The sequence below is a fragment of the Trachurus trachurus genome (genome assembly GCF_905171665.1).
Source record: "Trachurus trachurus genome assembly, chromosome: 9".
Lineage (NCBI taxonomy): Eukaryota > Metazoa > Chordata > Actinopteri > Carangiformes > Carangidae > Trachurus > Trachurus trachurus.
Window position 1 is genome coordinate 11404598 of NC_139895.1, and position 16152 is coordinate 11420749.

General features: G+C 45.3%; 1 protein-coding gene across 1 annotated transcript in view; it reads right to left on the bottom strand.

Moving 5' to 3' along the window:
* kremen1 (kringle containing transmembrane protein 1) overlaps nt 1-13676 on the bottom strand; it is a gene marked incomplete at its 5' end in the record, with an annotated part of 72213 nt that extends 58537 nt beyond the window's left edge. Inside the window, one exon of the mRNA XM_083979172.1 lies at nt 13598-13676. Coding sequence (XP_083835298.1) covers nt 13598-13676 — 79 coding nt within the window. The remainder of the gene's footprint in view (nt 1-13597) is intronic.
* Nucleotides 13677-16152: the final 2476 nt, after the last annotated feature.

Here is a 16152-nt window from a genome sequence, read left to right on the forward strand (position 1 = left end):
ACATGCAGCAAAGGCCCACCAGTGGAATCGAACAACCCACTGGGCTAAATGACGCCAAAAGAGAGAATTCAATCTGTTATAGTGATGTTTTTTTTTTAGATATCCATGTGTTGATCTATAAGAAAATGTATTTGTGGTTTTAAGAACCAAAGAAAATCTGGTTTCACTCTGGAGCCAATCAGAAGAGAGGAGGTTCAGAGTCTTCTGATTGGCTGACTGTGTTCTGAGTGATTGAATAAAAATATCACAGATTCCAGGTAAAACACTCAAAGAAATTAGTTCTGCAGTGTTGTCTGGGTCAGGAAGGGCGGGGGCTGAGGGCGGTGACTGCTTTGTTGTGACATCACAAAGTTAAGGAAGTCCTGACGGCTCATTTTAAGGCTCAGTTTCTGAATACAGACTATGCGTATTTCTCTGTGGACTGAGGCTTTGACACTTTCACAGGATTAATGTAGGACTAGACTTGATCTATAATATAAAAAAAACACATGATCATTTAAATCTAAACAATATGGGACCTTTAAGGAAATACAGTACCTAAATGTTTCAATACTTTGTGGTCGTCGGCCTGTTTGGATCTGTTCTCTACCATCCAACCACAGAGGCCAAGGGTCACGTCAGCCTTGGGAATCCTGAGCTTTATAGGCAGCTTTGAGGCCCCTCCTCAGTAATTGTTCCCCTCAGAAATGGAACAACATGGTTACTGGAAGTCGGGCTTAAGTTGATCAAATGACTGAGTGAGGCTTAGAGCCATGTGTTGTGATTAAATGTAACTGAAGCAGCAGAGCGGCGGTGGGTCCTGTTCTGACCACCAGGTGGTAAAAACCCAAAGGTACGATAATAAAGTGTAAGTTAAATTGTGAGTAACTTGCTCTTCTTGTTTGCAGGCAGTGGCAGATTAACACACCCCATGTGTGGAGCACAAACACGCACGCATCTGCATCCAATGAATCTCCAGCGCGCTCATTTGGGGAGAGTGGCAAACACATCAGTAAAAAAAAAAAGGCCCCAGCATGTTTTGTTTTGTCTATCTTTGTAAACTATAGATGGAGGCATCGGCCCGTTCCCTCAGCATTCCTCAGTGTGTTTAGATTTGTTTTTACACTTCTTCACATCAACTTTCCCCCGTGATGTGCACATTCAAAATCGCATCAATTTGCAGTTTTGTATTAACATCTTTCTTTTTCTAATGATCCTGCATGGCAGAGAGCGGGTCAGAGGACACATTTCAACTGTATCAACTCATAAAAGGTCGTCAGATAAACCACCAAGGCCGCACTTTCCACGGGTACAATGTTTAACCACCTACGTCTCCAGTTCCTGATCTGGACCGGTGAAAGCGATCCCCCTTTTTTCACTGCGGTTTGTGTTGCGGCTGTGGGAAGAAGAGCGGCAGTGCTGGGAACCAGATGGCTCCGGTAGAAAAAGAAAAAAAAAAAAAGACAGGGGGGCATCCCACTGGCCTCCCTGAGAAGGTTTTGGGGGGGGGGGGGATCCATTACGGAGGATCTATTGAAGGCCAGCAGATTCTGTTTCATGGCATCGGCCGAGTGTGACCACACCTCTGGCGGCGTTTGGTCAGGGAGGCCGGTGCCGCCGAGCCGGCCCGTTTTGTGTTCACCTCGGGGAGCTGTATTCACCTTTCGCTACAGGACAGAGAACTAAATCAGGGCCTCTCGGCGACTTATTGGGTTTCATCCCCCTCAGTTCAAGGCTCTTTTCAAAGGGCCTCGCAGTTGCAATGGGATATCGCTGGCTCCGCGGCGTGAGGGACAAAGGTTTTTTTGTGACTGGGATGTTCCTGTGCGGGACTATACGGGACTGTTTAAGCTCATTTGGCTGTCCCTGAGGTATCGCGGCTTGACTTAATGGACGTTTATCTCCATATTCTTTCAGAAACGACCACACCGCGACGTGTTGATCAACCTGATCTGTGATCCGTGGACCCATCTCTCTCTTTCTCTCTCTCTCCCTGTCTGTCTGTCACGGCATCTTAGCTCTCGCTGGCTTTGTTCCTTTCTGTTTGCTGTCCACTTAGCTACGTCTGCTCAACCTTCGCTTGTCCAAATGTTTGCTCTGTCCACTTAGCCATGTCCACTTGCTTCTCTTTGTCAAATCAGTTCCTCCTTTGTCTGTGGGCGTTTCCTGCAAGAGAGGAGGAAAGGCGACAATTTGCCTCTTCGGCCACAAAACTGCTGCAGCTGGACACAAACCAGACCCCGGGGCTCAGCAGCAAAATTACTCTCCATTTATTTAAAGTGGTTGCCATTACTCTACCGCAGTGGAGCACAGACCTCAGTGGCCCTGGCCCAACCATAACTGCTGTATAAAAAGAACTAAAGTTCGCCGGACAGGTCATGTCTCACACAGTAGCAATTCAATATCCTCCCGTTATGTTGTTGGTTACGCTTCTCAAAACTCAGAATTGCATGTGACACCACAAAAATACATGGTTGCTTTGAAACTAAAGCTGTGGAGATTTTTTTTTTTTTCTTCGCAAAAACACCCCAACCAATCACTGTTTGGACCATGTTACATGTTTGACTCAAAGAAAGAATAACAGCTAATTTACCTTAATCATACTATGTATAAAAAAAAAAAAAAAAAGCTTTATTAATAGTAGAAACACAGAGACAGGAAGCTAGACTGGTTTTTGGGCTTTAACCAAAAACAAAATCAAGCCATAGTCTAATCGTTTTTTTTGTTTTTTCTCTTTCCTGTTCTCCTTGAAATGCAGAAACAATACACCAGCCAATGAGTGCTGTGTTTTGGAAATAGCAAAGCTGCACTTCCTTATTCTTTTTTTTTTTTTTTTTTAAATCAACACGCCCAGAGCTGATAACGCTCTGTTTTGATTTCACGTCATTATATAAATCCAGCAAGCGCTGAGGCAGAAAGCTATATTTTTGTGTAACATTTTCATGCACCAAGCCGCCTCCTCCCCTTAGGCCTCCGAACCTCCTCTAAAACTCCATTCTCTGCGAATTAAATTGAGTTCAGATAATGAAAACAATTGTTTGTTTGAGAGTTAATAGAATTCATAGAGGAACATAAGGTTCTATGGTATTTCATTACTGTTCTCCGAGTATTTGATTTATCCCCCCCACCCGCTTTGCCCCGCAGTGTGTTCGAGTTGATGGGCTCCGACTGCTGCGGAGAGAGCGCCAGAATGTCATTGTCATTGACTGGAGTGGGTCTCCCTCATGCATAAGCAAATGTCAAGGTACACGGAGAGGCCAGGGAGCGCGCCGGCCGGCGACAGTGTGGAAATAGACGGGACGAGGACGAGGACGAGGAGAGAGACGGAAACTTTGGGGGGAAACACTCTGAGGTGAAAAGAAAACAAAAAAAAGTTGTGAAAGAATGAGTAAAGAGCTCCGTCCAAAACCAACATGTCACAGCTCATTCATAAGTATAACTGTGACTCGTCTTGACTGACCCTTTGAGCAAAACAAAACCTCACAAACCGCTATTCTGGCCACATGAGTGCACGCTCCTACCTAAACATTGTTTATCTCTTTCGAGCCTGACAGTTGTGTACAGCCTGCAGCGCCTTGACAGCTTAATTCCATGTTGCCTTACAGGACCGCCTCCGTAGATCAGGGACCGGAGTGACACCACGCTCAGCCCAGCGCCACTTTGTGTTCGGGGAGGAGGAGGAGGACGCCCCCTTTTTTTTTTTTTTTTCCTGCAGCAGCTCTGCAACTTTTACATGACTATCACATCCGTCACGCCTCGTCACTTCTGCAAAAAGGTGGAGCGACCTAATGCACGTCCGCCGCCACCGCCACTGCTGCTGCTGCTGCTGCTGCCACCATCACAGGCCCCGACGCCGATGTGGCCCGCGCCTGCTTTGCATGCTGGGTCGGCCCCGGCCAACCGACCGAGCAGGTGGTGATTTGCACAAGGTGAGAGAGAGAGAATATATGAAAGAGCTGCAGTCGGCAACGGAAGTTTGAGACGCGTACAGAGAGAGAGAGAGAGGTGCTTTGATCAAACAATTGCGAGCCTTTGAACACGACAGGACGAGAATCACAGTGGCATGATAATAAGCATGATTGTGTTTATAATAACTAGGTCTGTTTCTCCGTCTTAGCGGTTGGTGGTTTCATGGGCGGTCCAAACCCTTTTGGCATGGAAGTGCAAGGGCGTCGCCCGCAGCTTGACCTTCGCAGGACACCACCCAGAGGTCAACAGGAAGTAAACAGTCAGCACAGCGTGGCGGCGGCGATGACGCAGGGCCGGGCATCCACTTCTGACCGAGAGCGGGGGGTTTTTTGTGTGTTTTTTTTTTCCTTCCTCTCCTTCTCCTTCTCCCTCTTCTCTTCTCCTGTTACCTGCAGCGAGTCAGGTTCAACTTACATTCAGTAAATGAGGGAATTCTTCAAAAACCTCGGCCTGTCGTCACAAGTCAAGACACGCTGAGTATCATGAGTGTTGGGATATGCAAAAAGGATAATACTCTTTTTCAGGCGTACAACTCTTCATATCTGGCTTCTTTCTTCAGTCTCTTCACTGCTGTAGCAGGTTGCTGGCTAATAACTGGTGTCACTGTGTCTCTGTCTCTCACCGTAGTGTCAATAAAGCACCGTACAAGTGTGTAACAACATCTGGGTGATGCTCAGAGGAAGAGCCTCCTGCTAAACTGTCATTACGCTCAGTTTTTCCGTGTGTGGACATTGAGCATTTTACGTGATATTTATAGGAAAGGCTGGACCAAACTTTTGGAGAAGTTAAAGGGATAGTTCAACATTTTGGCAAATTGGCCCATTGCCATAATCCCTATAGTCATAGCAGTAGGTTCGTTACTGTTAATTGTCGTTGAAAGCTATTTTTAGAAGCCGCGAGCTGCTCAGAGCTATGCTACGGAGGTCACAACTTGTCCACCAGAGCATTTTGGAGTTGTTGGATTGTGTATTTGATGAGTTTGATGAGGGAAACCAAGAAATCCCATTAGCCTCCATAGCGTAGCTAATTATAGCTTGCACCAACAATTAAAGGTAACGAACCTACTGCTATGACTATAGGGATTATGGCAATGGGCCAATTTGCCAAAATGTTGAACTATCCCTTTAAAGCAGTAACACTGTTAGCTGTGTTAGCTACAGCTGCATGTGTTTCATTAGACATCAGAGCGAACCAGCATCTCTGCAGTAAAAAAAAACACACCAACAGCCTGATCTCTCGTCGTGGGCCACCTCACTTTCCCAGTTCCCGGTTGAAGTCGACATGCGTGGTTGGTTTTTGTTAGTGTGTCCTGTTGTCTTGCTCAGCTTAACCTCCTCTGGCATTCCTCTGAAGATTTACAGTATGAGGGCTCCATATGGGCTCGGCGTGCACCTGATTATGCGCGAACACAACACAAAGAGGACACAGGCCCGCCGGATTTTTACTGTGACGACGACCAGCGGATACCGACTGACTGGGCCCTCCTATTGGGTTGAACATGACATTTAAAGAAGCATAAAGTTTTTTAAGGGAGATTAGTCCATTCATCAGTTTACACATTACTACACGATGAGTGATGAGGGAGGAGATAGTGGAAGCAGTCGGCCATGTGTCCCCAGCTCCAAGTGATTGATACAAACACTTCTACATGCCCTTCAGTGAAAGGCGAGGGACTCACTTTATCTCTAAAGTCAGAAAAGACAGAAAAGACAGAAAAAAGAAGAAGCACAGCGTCTCCAAAACTTTACTTTAGTTTCCTCTTGGCCAGAGTTTAATCTATTTATGCAAATTGTTTTGGTGTGACATGCCAGAGGTATGAAGACGCCGGCCAAAGCTCATCCCACTACAATGGTAATAAATGTCACATGGCATTAGGTCCTCAAAGGGCCAAAAACATAAATTTTAAAAACTCTGAGCCTCAGCCTCTCTTACATAATAAAAAGATGATGTTACTCATGATAACCCTCAGACTAATCCACATCTTGTGAACTGCTCCTCTCTCTCTCTCTCTCAGTTCACAAAAAGGCTGCACAGTTAACCATTTCATTTATTACACAACACCTCTGGCTCACTTTATGACTGACACGGCTACGACTAATACCTGGAAATGGACGGTTCACACTGAAACCATGTGTCCATTTCAGTAGCTCCATATGAATCATTTGCAGATTAAGGTAAAAATAAATCCACGGTGTTTGAATAGAAAGTATAAGGTACAGATTTCACCAATGTATGTGAAATTATCAAACATAAATGACGACTGCTACAAGTCACCTGGCAAAAAGCAAAACTGGTTTTCTTGCACTGGCGGCTGGGCAGTGAACAAAACCACACTATAATTCTTTTCCACATGACATTTAACCCATTTAATTTATTATTAATGCTCAATTATTGTTTCTGATTAACAGGCCTGAGCCCTGACCACTCACTCTGACCTTTTGAGTGCAGGGTTTTTAACGACTTCTGCACCACATTAACATATACGTCTAAGAGCAATATCTAAACTTCATATTCTACAGCTTTAATAACAGTCATTTTAAAATAAGGTTGATTTTTGTTTACAGACAAGTTTGAATTACTGTGAGAAATTATAAGTCAAAGTCTTGAGCCTTGATTCAACTTAAACCTAAACGCAGGGAGAAGCCTGTTAACTCCCACTGGTTCCTACAGTCACATCCTTAACAGTTACTTAGATGTGTATCTCACAGACACACACACATACACACACAGCACAGACACACACACACACACAGCACAGACACACACACACCAATCTACCCCAGTGGTTTTGTCTGAACTTGTGTCTGCTACACAGAAGCTCACCAAGGGAGGAGAGGTTTCCATCTCCATCTCTGAACCGGAAAAGCGGGGGGGACCACAGAGCCCACATCTGAGACGCAGACCCCATGCGCCCTCTTCCCATAATGCCACTGCGACACTCCCCACAATCAGCACGGAGAGGGGTTTTTTTTTACCCGCCGCACACCGAAAAGCCCTTATGTTAAACTCTTTAAGAAGCCGCTGTCTCTCCTCAAACCAACACTCCATCGTGATCACCTCTGCCAACACAAGCTCGTGTTTCTTCAAACGGCTGAAGACGGTCTGTTATTATCTTCCCAGGCAGACGATTCAGAGTATCTCTCTCTTCTCCCTCTCTCTTTCTCTCTCACACACACACACACACACATGCACACACTCAAACTCAGACACTTACACTCACAAAGAGCTCTCTGTCTCTGGGGTTACAAAGGCTGAGGGAACCCAATCATAAACTGCGCTGTATGGACTGTGTTTACAAGTGAAGAGTGGATCAGGTTGAGGCAGATATGGTGACATGCAGGGGTTTGGGAGGAGGAGGAGGAGAGAGGGGGAGGGGGGTGAGATAGATGGATGTGACTGAGACCTCTTGGTTTGACACTTGACGTGGCCCCTTTAAAATTAAAACCCGGAGCAGGAAGGGTTTAGAGGTTTATAGCGCCTGCAGATGGTTACAGCTGCCTCACATGTGAACTCTACCCCGAACACAAGACGTGCAGCAGCGCTGAAATTATTGGCCGATGATGAAACCGGCTGAGTGACAGAAAATTAACCATCCATACCTAAGGTGAACATGTTTGACATTTGTTGTTGTTAAAATTCCTGAAAATTAGTTTTGCTGCTTTCTAATGTTGAACATCTTTGGCTTAGTTAAAAACAAACAAGTAATCTTGAAGAGACTCTGGGACTCAGATGTTTTGGCCGCCGCTGACGGAGGTCTAGAAAGAAAAGCAATGTTATCGTCTCCCTTTCTATGAAAAGTGGGCAAACTCCATCTGCCGATAAAGACTGTGTGTGTGTGTGTGTGTGTGTGTGTGTGTGTGTGTGTGTGTGTGTGTGTGTGTGTGTGTGTGTGTGTGTGTGTGTGTGTGTGTGTGTGTGTGTGTGTGTGTGTGTGTGCGATACGATCAAAAGCTCCAGACGACCTGCTAAATGGACCGTGTGCTGAGGTCGTTTTCTCAGCTGCGGTTTCTGAGGACAAGATCAGTTCAGACTTCGACAGACTTCATTTATACCCACTCACTGACAGACGCTTTTATCCAAAGCGATGTACAGGTGAGGAACGTCTCTAAAGGAGACATGAGTGTAAAAACACCACAGCCAAAAAGATCGGGGGAAGAAATTCAACGCAATTATGTAGTAAGCACTAGTTAAAGGGATAGTTCAACATTTTGGCAAATTGGCCCATTGCCATAATCCCTATAGTCATAGCAGTAGGTTCATTACCTTTAATTGTCGGTGCAAGCTGTTTTTAGAACGGTGGAGCAGAGCCGCGAGCTGCTCAGAGCTACGCTACGGAGGTTCATGAGATTTCTTGGTTTCCCTCATCAAACTCGTCAAACACACAATCCAACGACTCCAAAACGCTCTGGTGGACAAGTTGTGACCTGCACATTCACCACGCTATGAGATAATAACAGAACGTTACCAGACAGAGTTGTTTTAGAGGTAAATGCAGAGACTGCTTGCCGAAAAACTGCCCCCGACGGGAACGTCCATCAGCGGTGAATTGCATGAATTGACCTTGAAAACAACTCTGTCTCGTAACGTTACGTGCACACATGCAGGTGAATCCAGAAGCAGAAACACTCACACAGGAATGCAACTCCAGACACCTGGACTCGCATATGTGCAAAGGTTGTGAAGCATCTGGCATCTTCTCTGCTGCTACAGGTGAGTATGTATATATACAGGACGTGTACAACCGCAGAGCCCCTGCACTCTGACTTGAACTCGAGCCAAACACCTGAAGATAACACATCCCACAGACTGCTATCAATCACACGTCAACCTTGCGAACGCAGAAGCTACATGACTGATGCCAGAACCAAAAAAAAAAGAAAAACACAGTTAAGTCCAAACCACTGTGAGAGCTACTGTTCAGGATCTGAACCTAAACGTTGGTCTCTTCTGCTGCTGCTGCGCTCGGTTCCGTCTGACAAAGCCCAGGCCGACACCGTGCCCTGCTGGACAGCGATCAGACGGGGAGCAGGAAATCAGGGCGGGTTGCCAGATGAAACTGAGGGTTGCCAGTTTGTGCAGCAGCTTATATGCATGTCAGGCTACAAAGGGGAAAAAAAATCCCAAGACACGCTGTCATTCATCCACCCATTACTCGATTTAGTGCCTTTAAGGAGTGGTGAATGGGAGTAAAGAGCTCTAAATACCTCCAGTCCGGTCCATAAATAATCTCAGCGCTTCGCCTGAGGCAAGTCAGTTCGATAAGGTACTGTACCTCACTGCTCAGAAATCGGCCTTTGCAGATCTTCCCAGTGTGGCCTGTCTTCCTTACAAGTTATTTCATGCATGTCTAGTTATAACTACAGGCTCAGCAAAGACTGCAGATGAAAAGAAAGCCCATGAGGCACACCTCCTCAGATCAGTCCGGGACTCACTAGTTGGTCGACTTGAGCGAGGGCCTGATACCAACCTGATGTTTTCTTCAACTTCTTCTTCTTCTTCTTCTCCGTTTTTGACAGCTCTGTCTTCTCTGATCACATAATGAGCGCGCATTCCATATTGCCAAAATGTCACAGCGTGCCCTTTTCAAGCCTCAGCTCGACACAAACCAAAGCAAACTCGCTTTTGCTTAAGGAGCTAAAAGAAAGAAGCGATACACAAAGTTTCAAGGCTCGGTTTTCATGTTGCACTTATTTGTGGCTACAGAAACAGGGATCAGATCGGCTGGTGCCCCCGTCTTGCAATCCTGTGTCAGAGAGTTGCGTGTGCGACTATATATATATGTGAGCGGTTAAACAAGAGTGATTTTTTACATTTTCAGAGTCTTTTCATTTGAATAATTTCCACGCAGCTGAAGATGTGAAGCTCAGAGGGCAATAGTTTGAGATTTTGGGGGGAGAATATGCTTATCCGCTTTCCTGGCAGTGGTTCAGATGAATAGATTCATATCTGTCCATTAAATATGAAGCTACAGTACAGTCAGTAGCCAGTTAGCTTTGATTAGGCAGAAATACTGCTCAGCTCAGGGCTCTGATGGACTATTGCAATTTCTTTTAACACAGTGATTTAAAGTGTAGATGAATCAAATAGGATATAATGTGTTAATTAGTGAGCTGTAGCGATGGAGGAGGAGGGTTTTGAAACCTCTGGACACGGTCAGGTTAGGTGTTTCCCCCCCTGTACTAGACTTAATCATCCCCCGACCCCAGGTGGAGAACCGCTAGGATAGATTATAGGTTATCCATGCATGTACTAACAGGAAAACAGCTTGCTCATCCTGCCGGTGAATTCAAAAAGCATCGCTTTAAAAGGTGAGAGCAACACTCTGGCAGCTTCATCGAAAAGCTGCCTCAAAGAACAAACAGGAGGAATCATTTAAATCAACAAAAAACACATATTATGTATGTGGATGCACGATGCGGTGTGGGTGTCTCTCACCACCGGCTTCACCACCGGCCCACATCACACAACGTTGTTTACAGATGCCAAGGACAGCGAGAACAAAATAACCCCCCCACCCGCCCCCCCTCTCTCCTTTGCTTTGCTGATTAACCAGCTCAAGCTTGTTCGCGACTGCAACACGATTAGCTACGTTATTACCGGCTTACAGAGCGACTCAATTACGCCTCATCTTGACAGCTCTGACAGCGCTCAGCTTCCACTTGTGTGTACATTTGTGTGAAGGGGCCTAAGCAGCTGCCAAGTGAGCAAAGACAGGCCGCAGTCAGACACAACAGCATGTGGGAGTCTCGATGGGTTTCTCTACAAAGCCCTCTGAGTTCAGGTGGACGAGGAATCATACGCATTAAGGATAAGAGGCTGCGGTTAGCCAACACTCAATACAGAGAGTATGAAGTGTGCTGTGTGGAATAAGAGCCCATTCTGATATGATATGTTGCATAAAGGCACTTAGCAACACATAATCTTTAAAGGTCCCATGTTGGATAAAGTGGGATCTTCATTTTGTTTGATTATAAAGCAGCTCTAGGTTCTATTTTTAATACTGAGGAAGTATAAAAGCCTCAGCCCACAGAGAAATACACATGAGCTGTGTTCAGAAACTGAGCTTTTAAAAACCAGCCGTCAGGACTTCCTGTAACTTTGTGATGTCACAACAAAGCGGTCACCAAGCCCCGCCCACCTGGAGCCACCAGGATTTGGTTTCTCTGAGTGCTTTACTCTGAAATCTGATATCTACTTATCAGGTGCAGTCAGAAAACAGTCAGCCAATCAAAAGAAAGGCTCAGAGCCTCCTCTCTTCTGATTGGCTGAAACCGCCCTGTTGTTAGTAAAGCACCAGAAAGTACCCTGAAATTGGAGATGTAAAACTACACCGAGATGTTTTTTGGCTCTGAACAGCATAAATACACCAACACTTCAAATAAAACACAGGATAAGTATAAATATGGGACCTTTAACCCTGAACATGTGTGTATGTGGGTGTGTGAATATCAATGAGGGCAAGACCAAAAAGAAACTCACACACACACACTTCTGCTGTTAATACGACTCTGCTTGATGCAATGCTGCAGTCCACCAGGACAGTGAAAGCACTCCGGCGTAATTGTTTTCGACACTGTGCCACAAACTCAACGGTGGCTTCGCTTTTCTGCTGAGCATTAATTAATGAGCCGCAGCGTGACCCAGCTGTAGCAGTTAAAGGGAAACTCGGCCGTTTAAGAATTCAAATTGGCACATGCACTGATTTTTTTTTTTTGTACTCTTTAATAACATCTCGGAGATGCCCTGACGTCTCTTTCCCGAAATCTCTCTTGCTCTCTCCCTCTTTCAACGATGCAAAGCCACCAGAACAACATGATGAGGCGATGTTCAAGCAGCACACTTCATCATCATATCCACATGAGCTGCTTCACTGTGTCCACTTTCCCACAGCCTGCCCTGAGGTTTGTACACTTCCCAGCATCGCAACAACTTCATCTCCCTTTTGACAGATTTGTCCTGTTCAACATTCAGTTTTGTGTTTTCACTCTGTGGAGGGGCTTCAATGGCGACAATCCACACACATATGGCCACTTTTTTTTTTACTGTTAAACTATGTGACGGTTCCAGATGTTTAGAAAAATGCACCACTGAACAACAACAACGGCAGGTTCAGTGACAACCGTGTGAGTGCACTTGGATTTTTCTTTGCAAAGTCCAAACATATTAGGAGCATCGGACCAAAACAAAGCAAATTGAGCATGCAACAGTCATCCCCTGCATTTACAGCAGAGAGACTGAGATGATTGTTTTTACTGTACAGTAAATATGGCCCAGCTGACTTTAACTAAACTCTGCCTTTTTTCCCCTCTCTCTCTCTCCCTCTCTTTTCTCCCCAGTGTTATGAGGGGGAATACCATTGCTTTAAATACTTTGTTAATACATAGGTACACATGGGAGTACTTACGCACTAGCCCAGATGGTGGACCCTCTAATTTGAAATGCAAGGCTATAATTAAGAGACAAAAAAATTAAAAAGGAAAGCATGAGGATTTGCTGCTTCGACATGAAACGCAGCGCAAATTACAGCAAAAGCAGAAGCTCGGTTTGTGTGGTCATCATTATTAGATATTCACATTAAAAACAAAATATTCTCCAGCTTTGAACGGGGGCTCTGTAACTTTGAAGTTGTGCAGAATAGACGCAGGCACAGTAGTATACAGTACCATTGCGTATTAGTCTCAACTTGATGATGGCGAATTAAACGGATGATATCAGATGGCCGAGCTGCGGGTTTTCAAGTTTATTTCAGGGGAGGTGGGTAAGGGGTAGTTACTGGTTTAAAGAGCTGGTGGTGATGCAACGCAAACAACTGTGCATAATTTTCGATGGAGATTAAAAGATAATACGCATGTAAAATAGGATAAATCAAACATGTTGGAGTGCGGCTGCTGAGCTGAGAGCAGCGGATGCAGAGCAGGTAAACACAGCAGAAGCAGCGCAGGATGCGTTATGGAGAATCTAGTGCGTAAAAGCCAAAAAAAGAAAAGAAAAAAAGATTCCTTTCCCACTTCTTCGACATAGAGTCACATTGTTACTGTTACTGTAAAACAGCCTCATAACAACAAGCCTTTCCCACATTCAGGCTGCACAACGGACCCGCATCTGGCTTGTTGCTCCCGCGGGACTCTGCAGGTCTGAGGACATCTTTGGACACGATTTGGATCAGATGTGTTTACCGTGTAGGTGTGGAGGCAACAGTGAAATATCTGATCGGACCAGCGTCTCTGCTCACAGCACACCGTGCACGCTCCTCTCTGTCTCTATAAACTGACTAACATACACAACCAGTCCCCTCTTTCTTTCTAGTTTGTTGCTTGTTTAGTTTCACTCACAGTTTTAGAGTCAGCGTGTGCTGTAGTAGTTCGGGAAACGAGATCCGGAACGAGGCGATGAACTATGAATGGAGTTAACGCGACTCCGCTGTTCGACACCAAACAGAAAACAACACTGTAACATCAAAATAAAGCTTCTATTGAGTCTGTGGCGTGCAGTTTTCTAATGCGTTAAAAGCTCGTCTAGTCTGGCGCGTAAAGGAGAAACTTTGGGGACGCCGCCGCCGCCGCCGCCGAAGCCGCATATTCATGGGAACACATCTTTAGGAAGGAAAAAAAAAAAAAAGAAACAAGGCGAGCAGAAAAGTTTGTCTTACCGGTGTCGAATGGGTTTAAAGCTGCGGAGGAAATAAAGCCAGCGAGAAGAAGTGCAGAGGTGACTGTCCAGGAATCCATGGCGTGATTTAAAAGAGTCTCCACCGGCTCTCAGGTGAAGTGCAGCCTGACGGACGGATGCGCAGACCGGCAGCGGCGGCAGCGGCAGCAGCGGTGGTGGTGGTGGTGGTGGTGGTGGTCCGACTGACTGACTGACTGACTGAGTGAATGACGGAGTGACTGTGCTGGTTGTCTGACTGTCTGTCCGGGTCTGTGCAGGAGTCGCTCTTGTGGCCCCGCGTTAAAAAGTCCCTGAACTTCAAGGCAGGTCCCGCAACTACAACAACACTGACTGACACACCACCAAAGACGGGACCAGATAGTAGAGAGAGAAGCAGGGATCCTGTTTCCAACCCATGTGACAGGAAATGGGGGCAATAGATTCAACCTGCAGAAAGAAAAAGAGGAAGGAGGGGAGAGGAGGAGGAGAGAGAGAGGAGGAGAGAGGGAGGAGAGGAGAAGAGAAGAGAAGAGAGGGTGGCTGGTGGTGCAGTGAGTGAGCAGCAGGTTAGTTCAGGAGACATTTATTTTTTCCCCTCCTTCTTTAAAGATTAAACCCGCAGTAATAACCAGATTATAAGTTTCATATCAGGGAAACAATCAAACAGCAGGCAGGGGATACAATAACAAACATGAACGACTGCATTTGAAAGCATCATAAGATCATCATGCTCTCGCTGTTAGTTAGATGCCACAGGAGATCAGAGCTGCCATAAACCATGACAAGTTCACTGTAAACATGCTGGTCTACCAGAGAGGCACAATAAGAGCACTGTCTTGGGTTTCTTTCCTTCTTTTTTCTTTTTTTTATGTTGGGGTCTAAATCTAATTGGGGGGTTGGGGTTGTGTGAGGGGGTATCTATTACATTTGGAAACCCCTTGTGGGCTGTTGTGTGTCATAGCTCCACATGATCCTGCAGGAGGGTCCGGCCAACACAACAGCAGGTTAATGAAGGGGTTTGGACGAAGAGGCAGGAGGAAAGTTACTTCACTTTTCACTTTTTGTTCTTGTTACTGAACCGTGATCGCAAAATAAAGAACATTTGATGTGATGTGTTCATCATTGACAACTTTTTTCCCCTCCTCACATCTGATAAACAGAATCTGGATTCTGGAGAATCAAAGACTTGTTTCTTGGCGTGAACTTTAGTCGATCATGTCCAAATCGTCTTCCAAACTGAGTTGCATAAAGAAACCACTAGGTAACATGAATAATTATCAATTACCATGCAATTCATTCATTCATCTTCTTGTCACTGGAGTTGCAGTGGAGGAGCTGGAGCCTCAATCACATACAGACAGACAACCAATCACACCTATGGACAATTTAGAGTCGCCAGTCAACCTAACCTGCATGACTTTGGTCTATTGGATGAAGCCCAACTCTTCACAGAAGGGCCCGATGGGTTTGAACCAGGAACATCTTGCTGTGAGGCGACAGCACCAACCACTGCACCAACAGATAATCAGACGCTGATTGTAAAGATGTTGATGTTTCTGCACAAATGTTCTAACAACAAATCAGCTCTTCATGCACCCAGTGGAAGTCTCTGCCTTCACAATGTCTCCATTAAAGCTTGTTTCCTATCTCTCTCACTGCATAGAAACAGGTGCATGGGGCATGTGTGTGTGTGTGTGTCTCTGTGTGTGTGTGTTTGTGTTTGTGAGTCCACTGTCTCACCTTCAACACAGCTGACCTCATCTTCAGTGTGTGAAACAGCACCCTCTTGTGTTTCACTGCAGGCACCGCGCAGCACTGAGGTTGGGTAGAAGGCGTCCATGCCAAAAAGAAAAAGAAAAAAGGAAAAAGCAGCCAGTTAAAGCCTAAAAATAGAAAGTCCAGCATGATCTCACCACTCTCTAAGAAGAAGAAGAAGAAGAAGAAAAGCCCAACATTTATTTTGCCAAAACCGACGGGGTTGAGACGGGGTTGCACTGGGAAAGTAATCGAAAGTGATCTCGCATGACGTGTGCCCTTTTTCAGAAATGTAGCTGCGGCCTTCGGATAGTGTCTGGTAGCCTACAGACTCAGATTTATTGTGATTTATATTGAACTTTTCCAGCACTGGTTTTCTGTCTGAACTGATATTATACGTATTTAACATACAGTGATGGAAAATAACATGTGAAGTTTTGTGCTTTAATACTGAACATTTATCTTGTTGCTGCAGCTCAAGATGTTAAATAACAATCAAAGTACTTCTCATTATGTAACAATGTTTAAATGAGTCACATACAGTAAAGTTGAGTCACAGTTGTAGTCCCAGAGGAGCTGTACTAAATTATTTAGTTTGATTGGATTTTGGCTTTAAGATGTTTCATCACAGAAAGTGTTTGAACCCTACGGCCAAAACACTCTGATAGATTTTCTGTCACTGTGTCACATGTGGATGGAATTAAAGTAAAAATAAAGGGTTCCTCTTTTTGTTGCGGGGGACACACAGGATGTCCCTGAACCTCACTGGAGAGCTTCAACCAACAATTCATTTGCATTAGA